A 19,416-nucleotide genomic window follows, 5' to 3' on the forward strand; every position below is an offset into this window, starting at 1 on the left:
AATATTAATTTATTAATCATTTTTCTTTTTAATTGTAGAATCAATTTAATTTTGATTGTTAAATTAGAATCTTAATCATTAATCATGTCGTAATGATGTTTGATAAACAATACAAGTATTGTATTACAATTATATTATTAAATTAACTAATTATTAATTAAATTAAAACTATCCTTTAAGTTTCAATTTTAACTTTTAATAATAATAAAGCCCAAAATTAAGTTGAAAACTCAAAATAAAGTATTAAGTTTCAGTTTTATCTTTTAATAATAATAAAGCCCAAAGTTAAGATAAAAACTTGAAATAAAATATTTTATGCCATCCTTTTTTATATAATACACGTAGTAGTTTGAATAAATTAATGTTTAGAGATGTTGGAATTAATTTATCAACAATTTTAAAACTATTAAATTTAAATTGTTACTAGATTTTTACTGTTGTTAAACAAATTAACAATTTATAAAATAAATTAAAAAAATTTATTCAGAAAAAACTGGCAGCATTCTTATTCAATTTCATTTTTGAAATAAATTCTTTTTACTGAATACCATGAATTTGAATAAATCCATACCGTTGTTTGCTGTTTACAAACATTTCAAATTCAATCGCTACGCGAGTACACTGCCAAGCCACATGAAATCCTGGCACATTACGAAACATGGTTCTTTAGAGGAATTAAAATTAGATGAGAATGCACCTCTCCCAATTATAACCGACCCACTAGATATCCTGGTTGAAGTTAAAGCCTCTAGCATTAACCCAATAGATGTTGCTATGTTAGGTATAATTACTTTTCATTTTATTATTATTATTGTAGCTTTTCAATTAAACTGCAAAAATATTTCTAATTATGAATTAAGGTGGTTATGGCTCAAATATAATAGGCTTGTTAAAAACATTAGAGTCTTTTCCTGTAACACCAAAAGTTAAATTTCCTCTAACACTTGGTAGAGATTTCTCTGGAAAGATTGTTGATGCTGGGAAATCTGTTAATTTGGAGAAATTAAAAATTGGCACAGAGGTAGAATTTATTTGACTAATTAGAATTTTAATTTCTAATTAACTCGACCAAATCTATTTCGGAGGTGTGGGGCTCTGTGAGGAGTACGTACCAGGGTGCACAGTCGCAATACATTGTGGTACCATCTACAGATGTAGGCTTCATTTTTTGAGTAATCTCGTTGACATTTTTCAGATTACTCATCACTACTCTTCAATTAAAATGTATGCATTTTACGAACAGATTTCATTGAAACCAGAATCACTGACTCATGTGGAGGCAGCTTCGATCCCATATGTAGCTTGCACAACATGGGTAGCTGCATCCACATTTGGAAGGTTGGAGCCAAACTGGTTCCTAGATAAAAAGTATTTATAGTTATTTTAATAAATTGTAAAATTTATGTTAATGTTTAATTTGTTGCCAACATGTTGATACGGTTACATTTTTTTCTCATGGTATTTTCAAAATCATGCAACCATCTGAGACTTGGCTGGATTATGTTGACCAATGACTAATTATGTGTAAGAAACTGGGAGGTTATCTGTAATGTCAATTGGGTCACAATAACGAATGAGAAACTCGCATAATGCGTCAACTGTGTGTAACATATTTTCCAATAGACAACACAAATATACAGTAAATTTAACAGTTAGTTTTTATCATCATCCAACCAGTTGCTGGATGTAAAAATGAATTCTGATCTCAAATTAATTTTTTGATTGAAAAATGTTGATGCCCATTTATATTTTTATTTTTTCGTAAGTGTGTTAGTTTAATTTTAATTAATCGTAGAAGTTCAATTTTGATTTAGAGTTTTGGTTTTAGGTGGCAGTGGAGGAGTTGGGACATTTGCAATTCAGGTAACACGTAACACCCTTTTTTTTAATTGCCATCTTCATTCTAAATAAATATTGCAATGGCCAGCTTTTCAAATCATGGGGGGCAGAAATAACGACAACAGTTAATAAAGATTTTCTTGAAAAGGCTTCTGAACTTGGAGCAACTAATATTGTGGACTACACACAACCTGACTGCCAATTTTTACTCAGTAGTTATGGAAGGTTTGCATACTTTAAATATTTCAACATATTTATTTCATTATTGGTTTATGTTTTTTGAATTTTGTTTCAGCTATGATTTTGTGCTTGATACAATAAGAAGAAATGATTTTAAGAATGTGCTTTGTCTTTTAAAGCCAGATCTTTCATCGAAGTATGTGACTCTCCTAACTCCAGTTTTGCCAAACACAGATAAATATGGCATAACGTTAGGACTTGCTAAATGCAAGCTCGATCTTGCTTGCTTTGTTTTTGAGGTAATTTTACTTGCTTACGTTCAAAATGAATTGCATATTGCATAGCATAAATTTTTTCCCAGGGACTGAAATTTGGCACTAAAGTTGGCTGGGCTATTTATGCACCAAACGGTGATGCCTTAGATGAAGTGGCTAAATTAATTGAAAACAAAAAAGTAATTTTAATTTAAGAGTTGCAACAGAAAATAGATGCCTTCACTATCAAACGTTTTTGTTATTGTTTGAACAGATAAAACCAGTGATTGAAACAGTTTATTCCTTTGACCAGCTACCTTTGGCCATGAAAAAAGTTTCATTAAAACACAACAGAGGAAAAACTGTTCTTGATTATGATTTATGAATTTGTTACAATTTTTGATTTTTCTACAAAACATTTTTCAAATACCTTTGTTTAAATATTCATTAAATGAATATTCAAGATCAAGAAAAAAATAATTTGTGCATATTTCTCATTGGAGAATAATATATTGGTAAAAATTAACTCCTATGTTGACATGAAAATGTTTTAAATAAGTGTCGAGCATTGAGTTATACGTAGAAATTAAAATTCAGAATGTGACCTGGAAGCGTTTGCATCATTAATTGTCATTATATTCAAATTCAAGTCTCACTTTGCCGTTTAGTAGCTCTCTTCAATCGTTATAAACGTGTAAAGTCATACGTGTAGCAGCCACATTGTAGCTACTCTTGATTCCAGTAAAGTTTGCTGCTGTGAATGTGTGTGTGACCAGTATAAAAATTATATAAAATATCGTATTATTGAGTTAATTTTCTAAATGAAAAATAACTAACTGTAAAAATTAGTGAAAAAAAAATAAAATATAATTCAACAAATGGCCAATGTTAATGACTTAAGATATTTTAGATGTTATAAAATAAAGGTTTCATCTCAGTTTAACTGGGTGGTAATTTGGCTTCGTTGGTGTAGTAGATGAGAAGAAAAATAGTGAAATTTGCACTTGCTTTTTTTTTCTTGAATAATCTTGAATCCAATGTGTTGCTTACTTGAGTGGCAGAAGAATATGATGAAGAAGAACAGATGTTTGGGCGGCCCGATGGTGTAATGGTTAAGGAACCTGGCATTGTTGATGCAGTGTCCTAGTTTGAATGTAAAGGAATTCCCGCCTCTCATGCGAAAAATGTGGTGCGTCAATTCACGTATATTCGTATATTTATACACTGTGTGTTTGTTGTAATAATAGTAATGCATCTCAGTCGCTTGCCACGGTACCGTATAAAATGACGTTATTATTATTCATTATTGTTACTACTTTGTTCACTGTGTTAGCTCAGTCGTTAGTAGTACCATGTCTTGTGCTGATCTAGACAGTGGCGTAGCGAGCAAAACTGGCGCCCAGTGCATGACTTGTTTGACACCCCCAGCCCCCACCCCATGTAAAAATTTTTCAGATGAACACAAAAAATAAATAAAAGAAGTCTTATGCAATAGAAAAAGACAACTTATTTCTATTTGAAAAGCAGTACTTATTTGACAATTATTAAACTAAAATCGTTTTTTAAACGTCAAAAAATACATACATATATAAACAGGTATAAAAATACATTAATATGTTTTGTATCATCGAATATGTGTATTATTTTAATTTATTACAAAAATGCAAGTAAAATAATGCAATTAATAAAAATTATGAATATATTTTTTCTTACTTAAAAATTATGAATATATTTTTCTTTTCTTGATGTAAACAAATCAATTATTTTATTAAAATAACTTCAAACATCAAAATTTTCTCTTTCTACACTTAAAAAACAGCCAAGAGAGTCGATGAGGCTATATCGACGTTTTCATTTCATTCTTATTGCAAAATAGCATTTTAAAGTCATATATTTCTACATACAATTCTGCTCAATCAAAATCTGTATAAAAAAAACATCCCCAAATTTATACAACATCATCATTTGGTTTCTTTTTCAATAAATTTCAAACATTCAATAAAAATCCAAATTTAGAGTTGAGATCATGTAGTCACGTAAATGGTCTACTTATTTCTTGCTGTATTCGACCGAGGACGCCCTTCTTAACATGAAAAATTTCATCTTCCACTGAAAAGCCATCATCGCAAACCAGTTCTCCAAACATTTTTCGGCTTCTCTTTATACAGAATTTCACATCAATTCCCTATTTTTCACATAAGAACTTTGCTTTCTCAATCGTTTCTTTGCAGATTGGATTCCTAATTTCCGCAAGTTCAGTCACTAATCATTGAAGATCACAAAACGCTTCTCTAAAAAATTCATTCTAGGATCTTGTTGTCTTAATTGTTTTTCATAAATTTTTTCAAGATTTGATACCAAAATGAACCATAGGTATGAAATTAAAATTCAATATGCTTTGCATTAAAATCGGGGCTTTCCCTCTAGTGTCACTCATCTTCTGCTAACTTTTCTCATAATTTCACTTAATCTTCGAGTCTATCGACGATTACGGCAACCCTTTGTACTTTACTTTGTACTTTAGCGCTTCAACTTGTATCAGATTTATGTTTAACAGTTCTATTTAAAGCATTTTCAACAACACCCATCGTGATGCTGTTGAAAACGTTGAAAAAACTGTCCTAATGATTAGCTTGCAGTTATATCTATCAAGTTTAAAGAGTGGTTCCACAGTTTACAAATAATGCTTGTTTATTTTTTTTAAATAGTTCTTTGTTTAAACGACGGATAAACCATGCATACGACATATGATATATGGGTAATTATAAGCACAACCATTTTCAAAATTTTGGCGCCCCGTCAGTTGTCTAGATCCGCCACTGCGCGCTGCTATTACGCGATGGCAGGGTTCAAACACTGTCTGTCCGAAACTCAAAGACTATCATACCAGTATGATGCGGTGCTTGAGCGTGTATATTTGCGTCGTGTGGTGTGGATAGCACAACCTTTGTGGCACAAGTTTAATTACACATATTGAATAACATTTGAGCAGCTTTGCGTTTGACAGCGCTGGATTATAAAGAGTAAAAAGTTAATAACTCTTTTAATTAAGCCAGCCAACAAAACGGCGAAACAAATTAAATTTTTGATAAGAAATTGTAGTTGCTGAAGTTGTTGCATGCGATGTCAGACCAGGAAGAAGCTGCATACTTGATAAATTAGTATGAGATGATAACTTGATAACTGAAATATGATAAATCAAACGAAATATGGAACATAGGCTTTATTGATTTTATTTAATATATAAACTTTAATTTAAAATATTTCTCTCCTAAACAATAATGAACATTCCTTGCTGTGCTTGGCGACGAGGTTGTCAATGTACACACGACAGCACATCGTCTCACGTTCTGACATTAATAATTTGTTGCTGAGAGATCTTTTTATATACATAAAATTATTTAAAAATTTGTATTTGCTTTTTTATAAAATTATTTTGGTACTTTTATAAAAATGAATAATATAGCCAGCAATAATGTAGATGTAGATGCTAACGGAGTGAGAGTTGATGAGCACTCAGTATTTCCCGTCTACAAATGTTATCCGATCAGCAAACCGTTTATTAATGACAACCTCCAACTTGATCTGTCGAAACCTTACATACCTTTTCCAGAAAGTAACAGACAAAGTAAAAATTACTTTTCCAAATTATAATGCTAATAGTAAAACGTAATAAATTAATTAAAAACAGTATATTTTGAATATTTTGTTTTATGTTTCAAATTATTATTTTATTTGTTAACTTCCAATTTGCAGCTATAATTTCAGCTCTAAAAAATTTGCAACAGAAGATAAGACAGTTAGAAAATGAGAAGAATGATGCACTTGTTACACTACACGAGATGTCATTACAAACCAATAGGAAACGCAATAATGAGATGAATATGCCCTTACCAGATGGAAAACTAGCAGACAAAACTTTGAACAAGACAACATTGAGCGAATTATCAAGTATCTTGCTTTTCTATCAAATTTGGGGTGATTGAATAAATGTATGAATGAATGAAAGAATGAATGAATGAATGAATGAATGAATGAATGAATGAAAGAACGAATGAATGAATAAAAGGATGAATAAATGAATGAAAAATGAATGAATGAATGAATGAATGAAGGAATGAATGAATGAATGAATGAATGAATGAATGAATGAATGAATGAATGAATGAATGAATGAATGAATGAATGAATGAATGAATGAATGAATGAATGAATGAATGAATGAATGAATGAATGAATGAATGAATGAATGAATGAATGAATGAATGAACTAAACTGTTTTTTAGTATATCAATATTTTACTTTGTGAACTATTCAGATCTCAATTTGAAGTTGGACTCGGCTGAGCAGCGATGTAAAACTTTGGACGAACAACTGAACCGAATGAAGCAAACGTTTAAGGAGCATTTTCAGCAGTCTCAATCTGAAATGAAAAGTTTCAACAGTGATGATATTAATCCCAGAACTAGCACTGATATTTTGAATCTAGGAAACATTAATATCAACGACGACGATGAAACAAATGCAGAGAGAACTCTAGGAGCACAAAATTATCAAAGACACAAAAGGTTATTAATGTTGAGTGACAATGTTTTCAATTCAAATTAACATTGTCGATAAAGTCATAAAATGTTTATTTGTGTAACAATTATTATTATTAATGAATAAATGAAAAATTAACTTGTTGCGACAGAACAAGATTGAGTGAAGAGAAGAAAAGGTTAGACAGCTTGAAAAAACTGGCAGAAGTATGTTTACAAGGCTTAAAAATGACTGCACCACAAAATTACACTGTGAACAAATTACACTTTGTTTAATAGCCCTATTAACTCTGTTGTATGTAGAGCACAACCCCAACGTCCATCACGCTTCCACACAAATTTATATCCCTCTATTCCAACTCACAAAATTAGTTCATAAAAATCTCATTAAATTTTTGATCTTTTAATCCTTATTTTCATTATTTATGCAACACGTAATTTAGCATATTTTGAACCATAAACACGCATCACTTCAAGTTTTTCGAACTCTTAGACTTCATTTTTATATTTTCAAACATTTTGATGTTTGTTATTTCAAAATTTAACATGTTCAAGGATAAAGTAAAAATCTTGGAAGAGCAGTTGGAACTGGAAAAAAGTCGCTGCCGAATAATTGAAGAAAAAGCAAAAGAAGTCATTTTTTTATTTTTATTTTTTTTGGTTAAACTCCTTTAAACAGAAACACGAATTAAATTACTCAATCATCTGAACATCAGCTGACGGCGAGCAGGCAGAACATTGGACTTCGACAAACACACAGGACGACATACCCACATGCTTTCTATCACTTCAATCATACTCTCAAACGTCCATACCAACAACGACAACAGCAACGACAACAACAACAACATCCTCTTCACCAACAACAACAGCCATATCGGCAACAGCAGCAACTTTTTCAACAACAACAACCGTATCATCAACAACAACATCATCTTTATCAACAACAACAACTACCCCAACAACAACAACCTCAATATCAACAACAACAACAGCCTTATGAACAACAGCAACAACAACAACCTCATCATCATCATCAACAACGTCATCAACAACAGTTTTCGTTTCAACGACAGCCTACAACGAAGCATAGTGCAGTAGAGTAAATTTTATAAGTGTTTGCTTTAATTTATTTGAGAACATTTGATGTCAGAAAAATAATGGTGATTTTTAAAAGATAATGGGGATGTTGGAAAAACTGTCTTGGAAGGATGATGATGTTTTTGGAAAGAGTTGTTTGAAATATAACAACGATGTTAAAAAGATATGATTTTGTTGGATAGATAGAACGATGATAATGAGGACAATAACGATTTGGACGTTAAATTTGTATTAAATAAATTTAGCTCTATTTGGAAACCATTTACGCTTGCCAACTCATTTTTTTATTCCAACTCAACTGATTGGCTGGCTGATGTGGCTTTGATAGATTAGTATGCATCATAAAATGCATGAACTTATAAGAGGCACTGGCGGCCTAACCAAAAATTTCTTGTTGAAAAATTTGTTCATACTTAAGTTGACGACCTTTTATTGCTCAATACAGCTTTTTTGGTCATTTTCATGTAAAAAGCAATGATATTCTTCGTTATAATTTTTGTTGCGAGGAGTACAACACGCAATGAAAGATCAATTTCAATTAGAGTTACATTGATATAGTACCATTCAACTAATAACGAACAATTAACTTGGGCCAACAGCTACATTTTCGATTTTTCAGGTCCCTCAAGACCCACCCCAGGTAGATCATCAACATGGTAGAAAAACATTTTTGAACTCTGGAGACAACGATATGATTGATGTGGATGTAAATGAGTCAGGAAGTTACACGTTCAATCGAAAGAAGATGGCCGAATCAGATGAAGACATCAATGGTTTGCTCTTCCAGTTAAGAGAAGAATATGCACATCTTCAAACGTTAGCAGATGTTATCTTACATTCTCTTCAATGAACCTCTGATCTTTTCCCACTTTAGAATATTTTTGGGATTATATTTTTTATTTTTGTCAAATATACTTGTATAGAGATAAAATTATTATCATAGTTTAAAAAATAAGTATGATGTTCCATTAACAATTTTTAACGACGCCTTATAAGATTTTGTATACAGATGATTTAATCTTGATGGCTGATAGCATGGAAGAATTGCAGTTAAAATTTGACAGATGGAAAAGTGTTATTGAAAAGAAAGGATTAAAAGTTAATATTGGTAAGACGAAGGTAATGGTGAGTGGGGAAAGTTGGGAGCGAGTGATAAATAAAATAGACTCCTGTGGGGTATGTGACAGGAGAGTGAAGGCTAACTCGGTATTGTGAATAGGATGTCAGAAGCGGGTGCATAAGAGATGTAGTGGTATGCGGGGGGGACTGAAAAAGGTGGAAGGCACGTTCAAATGTAAGAAATGTGTTCATGGTGTGATTAATAGAACGGACGCAAGAACTGGGTTGAGTGGTGGTGTTGAAAGAGTGGAAAGCTTTGTTTATTTAAGGGTTAAGCTGAACGCGGATGGAGGATGTTTGAGCGCTGTTACGGCCAGAGTTCGTGTGGGATGGATGAAATTTAGAGTGGGGTATGGTGTGGAAAGAAATGGTCAGTGAAAATGAAAGGGAGGGTATATAAAGCATGTGTGAGGTCAATTAAAAAAAGGTTAAAGGTCAATAACACTCTTCCAAAGTTCAGAGGATTCAACATAGCGCACAAACTTCGTAAATGAATACATGCTAAACGACGCATCACACACGAAGCATGTGATAGGCGGGGATCTTTTTGTCATATTTGAACCCGGTTACTGCGAAACAGCACCTGGCGACCTTAACCATTAGACCATCACGCCGCCCCGAGAGCAGCGATAGTATAACTTGGTGAAACTTGGGTGTTGAGGAGAGAGGAGGGAAGTGTACTGCAGAGGGCTGAAAGAGCTATGGTAAGGATGATGTGTGGGGTTAAAGTGAAGGATAGGAGGAGTAGTACAGAGCTGATGTCAATGATGGGACTGAATGAGGACATTGTGACATTGATAAGGAGATCGAGATTGAGGTGGTATGGACATGTGTTGAGAAGGGATGAAAAGGTCGGGATTGGGCGAGCGTTGGAGTTCGAGGTTGAAGGAGTGATAGGAAGGGGTCGTCCGCGATTGGGATAGAGAGAGCAGGTGGAAAATGACAGAGTGAAAGCTGGGTTGCGTGATACTGAGGCGAGTGACATATGTGAATGGCGTCGAGAGGTATTTCGGTTTCATCATAGGTAGCCAAACGGCAACCCCTAATCTCGGGGAAAATGTCGTCTAAACGTGTGTTGTTGTTGTTTGCCTTATAAGGTTTTAACAGATGAATTTGGTTTTCCACATTTACGAATGCACTAAGCTAGTTTTTACTAAATATAGTGATAAATACATTTCATGATTTTGTCTGCAGTCAACATGACGACTTGCAGCACGACTTAACTCACGTCATCGATCCAGTTTCAATGGCAGATATCGCAAAAGAAATTGACCATGTTAAGTTTAAGCTGGAAATTAAACAGGACCAAATAAACAGGGTCATCTCTTTACAACGAAAGGTTTGTTTATTTCAAAATTTGTGTTAGAATATATAATACAAGTATATCATATCATATTTGTCGATAAATATAACATTTAAGAAATAAATTTTGTAATATATTTTAGTATAGTAGTAAAATATTAGTTTTAGGTATGAGAATAAGTTGATGAATAGATGGCGGTAGGTAGGATCAAGGAATGGTGGCTTCAATATTTTCTAATCTTGTTTAATATTTATCTTTCGAGCTCAGCTGTTTGTTTGGAGGAATGAACGTCTGGGCTTAATAATTATAAAAAATAAAAAATAAAACAAAGGTAACATCGAGATCGCCATTTTTTGGCTTAGGTTTACTTTTAAGTTTTTACTAATCCGATTTTTAATGGGCATTTATTTTGTGGCTTCAGGCTTACATTTCCTTATATAGAACAGGCCAGTCTTTATCTATTTGCATCATTATTAAAATTGGATTGGACGATTTTTTTTCAGAAAAATTTTTGGAAAGAAAAAGTTGTGAAAGTGACTGAATATTGTAGCAGAGATTTGAATAATCATTACAAAAGCGTACCCGTTTTGAATAAAAAGGTTGAAAGAACACAAACTAGGTCAACATCATCCCTCATACCGCTGACCAACCTCGATAAGGAAGTTCAAATTCTGACGACCATTACAACAAAAGGAGCCGCTGACATATCATAAACTAACTTTTTTCAGAATGTCTGCAATCAGTGCCTTATTTGTTATTTTCTTTTCTTTTTCATCCGCATAAATGTTAATTAACATGTCTTCATTGTCAAATGCAAAATTACCTGAATATAAATATTTTTGTTATTTGATTATTTCTTTACTTTATTCAATTATGTTGTGAAAATAAAAAATTCTGTTGACATGATTTTAATAAACCTTTGGTTATTTATTGAATTATTCAGTTATCCATCATTTGTCATTTCAAATTTATGCTAAAGTAGAGACCTTACCTACTTTTGTACCGATTGAAAATTTGTTGATCAGCGCGCGTATGACGATAATAATTTATTCGACGTTTCTGGCTCGAATGAAAAAAAAATCATTCGAATGTCTTTCTTTGCGACGTTTCCTGTTTTGTACTTATGGTGTGTTTGTTGAACCAGTTGTATTTATTCGAGTTCTGCACGTTTTAGCTAATGTTTGAGTTTCAAAGTCAGTAACAAAAAATGGTATTGATAAATGTCCAAAAAAGCTTTCTTTTTCCAATTACACAAATCTTATAATCTAAGAATAAAACAACTGATATATCCTTAACATTAATTTTTGAAGTTACTCAATCTTTTAACGTCAGCAGCAAAAGTGCATTGATGTGATTCGAAACCTGTTGCACACCTCGATAGATCAGTGTTTCGCCTCCACTTATACAAATATGTTTGAATGGTGCATTGAAGAGTAACTGAGAAAACAAAAAACATACCATTCAATGCTAATTGTTAAAACTAGATAAGAAGCACTATACTAAAATTTCAAAAAGAAGTTTTAAAACAATTGAACTTGAATGTTTCACGTTGTAACAAACTATTTAGAAAATGTACGTGAATACAGCTTGGATAAAGATTAAAAATTATTTTAATGAGAACAAGCAGGCAAAACACGATTATCCTGTTGAAACTAGTACCGGCTGAAATTTGCGCACACACATCATCTGCACGCCAGTTAATATTTGGATGTATTTCGTCATATATTATATTATATTTGTTGTATATTATTATATTTATTGGATATTATTGTATATTATTTTATATTTGTTGCATTGTTACATTATTATATTATTGTTATATTTTTATATTGCTACTTACCTACCTATCACTTATATGCTTTGTCGTCTTACTTACTTTTTGTCACGAGTTTTTTTAACAATTTGTGATTGATTTTAATTTTAATTATTTGAAGCTGATGTAAGTTAATTATTGATTTCTTTTCAACCACATTTTTGAATCCTTGGCAAAAAAATATTTTAAATTCTCAAAATGACTCTGTCGGACGATAAAGTGAAGAACCAGGTTGGTCATTTTATAAATGGAATTGAATTTAAAAATTTATTTTTGAATATTTTAATTAATTAAATTAAAAATTAAAATGAATTAGAAATAATTAAATTAAATTTTTTAAATTGATTAAAATTATTAAATTTAAAAATTTAAACAGTTTAAAAAATAGGTTATGAACAATTTTGTAATTAACGCTCAATTTCTAAAAAATTTAAAATTTTTTATATATATATATAAAAAATTAATCAGAATAAAACTTTAAAAGTTAAAAAATTAATTAACCCATTTACCACCGCTTGTTGAAATCAGTTAAGTGTGAGAGAAACATTATTATGTTAAACAGTTAAAGTTAAAGATCAATGATAATCGTAATAACATAGAAAAAACAAAACAGGGTTCAAGTATTATAATTATAGTTTTCATCTTCTTTACTAGCATAAGGCCCATAAGGAATAAAATGGAAAAGTTATCCATCTGAAAAATAAAGACACCGCATTTTAAACCAAAAGCAAACATGAACAGGTTTGCTCTTCATAAACATTTTACTTTACATGAATACCTCCTAAACTAAAATATGGGATCATTTGTTCATCGACACTGAGATTGTGAGAAAAGACACAAAATTTTATAGTTTTTGCCTTCAGTAAGACAAATAAGTTAACATATTGACAGATTTTATAAAGCTTATCATGAAATTGACTTTTTGTATTGTCATTTAGTGCCCAAATTTAAAATGAAACCTCGATGAATTCAAAAATTTGAAAAATCTATATAGTTTAATTTTTAATATTTATGTATTTGCATTAATGGACAATAGGTTTAAATATAATATTTGCAAATAGACCATTAGTAAAATATAATTAAAAGAGTTTCAAATACGCATTGGATTATGGCAGTAAGTGGGTTAAAAATTAGTTGAAACAAATGGTAAAATTCTAAAACTTAATTTAATAATTAAATATTAAAAATTAATTGACAATTAATTTTGATTATCATGATATGTGTGTCCCTGCAGTGCTTTTGTATGTGTTGTTTGTATATTTATTTATTTATCTATTTCTATGGTGGTATTACTTTTGTAATATATATTATTTATAAAATAAGTATATTGTATATTAATTAATTAATAATTATTAATTTCAATTACTAATTGGTTATTGACATCATATTCACTTTTACTTTAAGTATAGTACATATTATTTTGTTACATATTTGTATTTACGATTAGCAGTCCATTTGCTGTTTAAAAAACTATTTATATTAAATTAGCCTCTGGGATGGCTTTGCTTTGATAATATAGCTTTTAATGTAGTTGAAAACTTATTAAATTGTCATTCAAATATTTCAATGTTTAGTGTAAATGTTTTATACAGATTCAGCACATGATAGCCTTCATTGAACAGGAAGCCAATGAGAAAGTTGAGGAAATAATCACAAAAGTTAATATTTTTTCTTACAATTGTTCTCAAGTTTGCTAATTTTAATACTCTATTTTTTTTATTAAATATTCAATTGATTGATTAAAAATATTTTTTTTTATTAAATATTCACTTGATTGATTAAAAATTGTTTGTTTTATTTGACTATATTTTTCATGATTATAACCCAATTGGAATGAAATTTTGCACTACAGTTTTTGCATAATAAAAAAATTAACTTTCTTTTGAGTTGGCTTCAAGTTGAATAATTTTACTTTTTAATCAGGCAGAGGAGGAGTTCAACATAGAAAAAAGCAGCATTGTCAACACGCAGAGGGTTAAAATTATGGAGTTCTACCAAAAGAAGCAAAAACAAACTGAATTAAATAAAAAGATGTTTGTTGTTTTTAGCTTGCAGATTTAATTTGTGATTATGATTAGTTTGTTGTTACAATTGGCTCTGTTTCCATTTAATTGGGCAAAATAAAAATTTCAGCTTATCATTCATTTTAACCAGTCTCATAAATTTATTCATTAATTAGTAGAACCAAATTCAATTTTATGAATTGCATAGTTCAATTTTTAAAAGTTTTTTGTTGGATACAAATTTCCTTTATCCTTTGAAAGAACAAAATTAAAAGAGCCTCAAAACCAAAGTAACTCAATGATTGAAATGATTTATATATCATATAATCATGTGATCATATCTGTAGTTTCAAGTTTTTTTTATCTTTCACAGTTGCAATAGAATGTGTTATTTTTTAATAAATTTAACATTTTTTAGTTCTCAACTTACGAATTTTTATTTTCAGACAAACATCCAACCTTCTGAATAATGCCAGGCTGAAAGTGCTGAAAGCCAGAGAAGATCACATCAAGGTTTTAACTTTTAAATATTAAGAAACTTTTGTTACACTTTAAAAATGAATGATTTTTAATTTTATATACTCAAATTATCATTGAAAAACTCCAATTGAACGTTAGAATATTCTTGATGAAACACAGAGGAAACTGCTGTCCATCTCAAACAATGCTGCTCAATACAAGAAACTTCTCGAAGGTTTGATATCTCAGGTTGGAGGCAATATCACTAAATTAATTGATTATATTGAGGATGATATGATGACTGTCCTTGTTGAAAGCTGTTATTTTGTGACATTTAATTCAATGTATGTAATATTTTGTAATAATTAGTATTAGTAACCTGAAGCCATCTATGTTTCTTGATGTCAGGGTCTGTTTCAGTTGCTAGAGGACAAAGTCGAAATCAAATGTAGAAAGTGTGATGTTGCTCTAGTTGAGGTTACCATTTAAACTTAAACTTCATTTCACGTTCTTGTAAACAATTATTGTTACCTGGAAACACACTTGTGCCATGCCAGGCTCTCAGTTACTTCTGCATTGTAGCACATTGTATTTTTAATGTTGCATATATTCATTTTATAAATTGCTAACTTATAGGAAATACTACCGACATCTGTGAATGGATTTAAGAAGTTGACTGGCAAGGCCGTTTCTGCAACAATCAACAAATCATCATTCCTCAGCAGTGAATGGTGTGTTTGTAATTTCATTGTTATTGTTTTTTGGATCTAACTACCATCGGGCTCATAATTGTCGTCAACTGTTTAGACTTAGGCAGAAACAACTGACCAGACAAACGCGTGGGGAATGTTACGAGCCTAGATGATTGAGAACAATAGGGAGAACTTGGAATGTACAGTGGTATGATGAAGCCAGACCTGAAACTAGAAGCTGATGAATAGTAGGGAATGGAGAAGAAATCTGTAGTAATTAGTGAGTGTGCAAAAGCAAATATACATACTAGCCTGGCTGGAGATGCCGTCCTTTACAAGTATGATTAATTAAACATTTGCCTGGGACTCGTGCCCGTGAACGTTGATGTTATTGAAAGTGATACTAATGATGTAGAAAACGAAAGACTACTTACATGCCCAAAGGATGTACTACTATCCACACGACACACATGCACATTATGGATGCACGCGCGAGTTCTCGCATCACACGAGTTTGAGATAGTCTTTGAGTTCCGGACAGTCTTCATTGGAACCATGTCATCGCATAGTAGCAGCGCGACACATAGCAGCACTTCTACTGACTGAGCTAACTTGGTGACCACTTAAAGTGTGCTATATCAATTTTCTCATAACAGTAACTTATATAAACATACGTTTCTGATTGGCTGAAAATGAATGGCTGAAAGGATTAATGATGATGATGATGATAATAATAATAATAATAATAATAATAATGATGATGTTGGTGATGATGATGCATGGCAAATATTTGAATGAAAAATGAGCAGCACAGGTGGTGTTGAGATGACCTCGCATGATGGCAAGATCAGAGTTATAAACACTTTGGAGAGCCGGTTGGAACTTATAAGCCAGCAGGTTGGTCGCCGAATGTGGATCGTTATTGAATGTGGTGTGGTTGCATTATGTTCTTAATGCCTGTCTACGCGTTATTATTTTCGTTTCGTCCGTTGTTGCGCGTTTTGTTGCATTCGTATTCATGTGACAATTCAGTTTTGGTTTCTTTACAACTATCCGATATCCATGCCATGAAAATTTAACTTCAATTTACCTGATGCAACCATCTAAACTTCATTTTATCGAACTGAAAGTTTACGGTCAAATTAATTATTAATAATATTCATTTGTAGCGGCATGTAATGTGCAGCGTTCTCAAACATCATTGAAAACTTTTTAAATGTTTTCAAATATTCATAACGACAGGTCTTCCCAGAGTTGAAGGAGATGCTGTTCGGAGTCAATATGAACCGAAAGTTCCGCGACTGATTATTCAATCAACCAGTCAACAACTAAACGTAATCAGTGGAAATAAAATTTTGAATATTAACACTAATACCATAAAAATTGTAGAAATTATTTGATTGGCCGATTGCAACACGCAGTTATTCATTCCGTATGCATTTTGTTTTGTGAGCATTTCGATTCGACGTGCCTTTGGTTAAATGTTTTGTGTTGAATTGCACATGTATCTGGATCGTGTTCTGCCTTATTTTTTAAAATTTTCCATCGAAGATTTGTTGTTATTTTTCATCTATTTTGATCCTTAAATATAATAATATTTAAAATCTGATTAATCGAATTAGGATGTAGTTTTTTTTCTGTTAAAAATTGCGCTTGCGGTTTATTAGCATTTTTTCATATTCCAATTTTTGTTATAACCATTTTTTTTGTTAAGTAATTTAAGACGTATGCTATAACAACTAATAAAAATTTTATTTATTCAAAGTTTCGTTGACTCGATGCAATTATTATTTGTCCGAATAGTAAGAACTGTCTTGAAAAATTCATAGTGTAATTTCTCGCTACCGTCCAATAACATGTGAACAAATTCATCGTTCTGCCAGATTCATCATGTCATCTTGAAACTCCATAAGTTCCATTTTGTCGCCGGAGCTGTTATTTCGTCAAATTTTGTAAAAAGGTATTGGAATTAATTAGGCACCTTACAATTTTTTTTGGAAATACAAAGTAGTGGAAGGAAAAGATGGTTCGAATGAACTCCACAATTAATTTTTGCAGGAAACACTTGGAAGATTTTTAAGGACGGAAGCTCGATAAGATTGTATTTTGATAAGTATAAAACATGAAGATTGCGCAATAATGGAGGTGTTAATTATACATTTTTAAGACTTACGGTTTTTGGTCACCGAGGCATTTACAGCGGAAGCATCCATTTTCTTCCCTCATCAACCCGCGTGGACAGTAGAATCGGCACAACAATGGTGGGCACTCTAGTTTAAGGGATATTCGTTTACGTTTTTTTGTCAAATTAATATTTAAGCTTCTAAGTGGTTTAATAAATTCTTTTAAACTAAAATCTTTTGAACTTCCAATTGGCGAAAAATTATCAATTTCAGATAAGAACAAGCTTACTGTTAAGACACTGCAGAGTGTATTTGCAGGGGAGAATATCGCATAATGTTGGAACAACGTGACACCATTCGTTTTCTTGACAAGGAAATTTCTAAATATTATATTTGGTTATTTAACCATCTCTTTCTTAAAAGGCGTTAACTTGTTTTTCAATCATTCACTTTTCCTTACTATAACATTTAACTCACCTTACCGTAGAAAATCATCCAACTTACCACACGTCACATGGATCACTCGAACTTACTTAAACGGATCATTCAACTTTCCTCACCTCACACGGATCATTCAACTTTCCTCATCTCACACGGATCATTCAACTTTCCTCACCTCACACGGATCATTCAACTTTCCTCACCTCACACGGATCATTCAACTTTCCTCATCTCACACGGATCATTCAACTTTCCTCACCTCACACGGATCATTCAACTTTCCTCACCTCACACGGATCATTCAACTTTCCTCACCTCACACGGATCAAAGCACAGGCAGGTTAGGCATCCGTGCCCGTCAACTTTCACGCCGTACAGACATTTCATTGTGCATTTGTTCAAATCAACCGAACAAATTGTCGACGAGGAGGTTGCATTCAGGGTGTTAGAGCAAGCACCTGATATAGTCGTAGTCGTAGTAGTAGTAGTGGTAGTAGTAGAAGAAGTAGTAGTAGTAATAGAAGTAGTGGAAGTAGTAGTAATAATAGAAGTAGTAAAAGTCAAAAGTCATAGTAGAAATAGTAGTAGTAGTAGTTGTAGTAGTAGTAGTAGTAGTAAAAGTTGTAGTAGTAGTATTAGTAGTAGTAATAGTAGTAATAATAGTAGTAGTAGTGTCAATAGTATTTTACAATTATTAGCATTATCGTTATCGTTGATATTGTTATAATTACTATTATCATCATCTTCATATTGTCATCTTTCATTATCATTACTATTATTCAACCTCATCATTTAATAATACAGTGGCGGATTTAGTCAAAACAAATTTAACGGGGGGTGACCAAATTTTGAAAATTTTTAAACGTTGACAGGGAAATTTTGCAAAATGTTTCAATGTGTTTAAATGTTCATCCCGGCCGTAAATCATCCAAAATTATTCCTCCCTTTCATTTCAATAGCACAATATGAAAGTTGATATTTCTTGTTTTATTAATTTCGTGCCTTTCATTTTTCATCACTTGATAATGAATACAAATTAAATATCGAGTTTTTAAAGGTTCAGCGTTTTATGTTTTATATTAAAACATTATGATTTATAATATACATTTATTTTTCTTTGGACCAAATGTTCTTTGCTTTGTATGTAACTTCACTTTTTCCTTTTCTGTTGATCCAGTGGATAATAAACAAGTCGAGAACGTTGCTTAGTTTATTTCTCTTCTTTTAATGTCTTTCATTATTATATCACTTAATTAAACGATCTACGTGACAAGAAATTTAACACAGCGTTCGTATTGGTTTATCAAAATATGTAAAGAAAAAGTATATATATGAATAACAGAATAAAAAATTAATTGTAATTTTGTAATTTATTTTCCCATTGTAAGTATTCATGCAGAGTGTGTCAGTTACAGTTCCCTCCTTAAATTTTTTCCACCTGATCAGCTCACACACTTGCCACTGATACTATACAACTTATAGTACGTTTAATATTGTTAGAACCGTCACAAATGTATTCGCTATGGATGCTAGTGTGGCTGCGTATGC

The 19,416-nt window shown here is 31.6% G+C and overlaps 4 protein-coding genes across 4 annotated transcripts; 3 read left to right on the top strand and 1 right to left on the bottom strand.

Moving 5' to 3' along the window:
- Positions 1 to 633: 633 nt before the first annotated feature.
- On the top strand, positions 634 to 2,658 carry HELRODRAFT_74848 (hypothetical protein; the record flags this gene model as incomplete). The annotated part of the gene is made up of 9 exons (XM_009015174.1): positions 634 to 781; positions 861 to 1,021; positions 1,086 to 1,154; positions 1,244 to 1,368; positions 1,815 to 1,863; positions 1,928 to 2,064; positions 2,135 to 2,318; positions 2,381 to 2,473; positions 2,548 to 2,658. 9 exons carry the CDS (start codon positions 634 to 636, stop codon positions 2,656 to 2,658), a joined length of 1,077 nt encoding a protein of 358 aa, XP_009013422.1.
- Positions 2,659 to 5,726: 3,068 nt separating this feature from the next.
- Positions 5,727 to 11,050, top strand: HELRODRAFT_169349 (hypothetical protein; the record flags this gene model as incomplete). The annotated part of the gene is made up of 8 exons (XM_009015175.1): positions 5,727 to 5,889; positions 6,030 to 6,224; positions 6,592 to 6,841; positions 6,967 to 7,021; positions 7,370 to 7,447; positions 8,535 to 8,731; positions 10,229 to 10,373; positions 10,841 to 11,050. The coding sequence occupies 8 exons, from the start codon at positions 5,727 to 5,729 to the stop codon at positions 11,048 to 11,050; spliced, it is 1,293 nt and encodes a 430-aa protein (XP_009013423.1).
- A 1,298-nt stretch (positions 11,051 to 12,348) lies between these two features.
- HELRODRAFT_169350 (hypothetical protein) lies at positions 12,349 to 16,609 on the top strand (the record flags this gene model as incomplete). The annotated part of the gene is made up of 9 exons (XM_009015176.1): positions 12,349 to 12,381; positions 13,743 to 13,808; positions 14,074 to 14,183; positions 14,600 to 14,666; positions 14,772 to 14,861; positions 15,021 to 15,089; positions 15,249 to 15,343; positions 16,114 to 16,201; positions 16,547 to 16,609. 9 exons carry the CDS (start codon positions 12,349 to 12,351, stop codon positions 16,607 to 16,609), a joined length of 681 nt encoding a protein of 226 aa, XP_009013424.1.
- Positions 16,610 to 17,172: 563 nt separating this feature from the next.
- HELRODRAFT_169351 (hypothetical protein) lies at positions 17,173 to 18,255 on the bottom strand (the record flags this gene model as incomplete). The annotated part of the gene is made up of 4 exons (XM_009015177.1): positions 17,173 to 17,236; positions 17,478 to 17,574; positions 17,717 to 17,807; positions 18,184 to 18,255. The coding sequence occupies 4 exons, from the start codon at positions 18,253 to 18,255 to the stop codon at positions 17,173 to 17,175; spliced, it is 324 nt and encodes a 107-aa protein (XP_009013425.1).
- Between the last annotated feature and the right edge of the window lie 1,161 nt (positions 18,256 to 19,416).

This window comes from Helobdella robusta (genome assembly GCF_000326865.2).
Source record: "Helobdella robusta unplaced genomic scaffold HELROscaffold_15, whole genome shotgun sequence".
Taxonomy (NCBI): Eukaryota; Metazoa; Annelida; class Clitellata; order Rhynchobdellida; family Glossiphoniidae; genus Helobdella; species Helobdella robusta.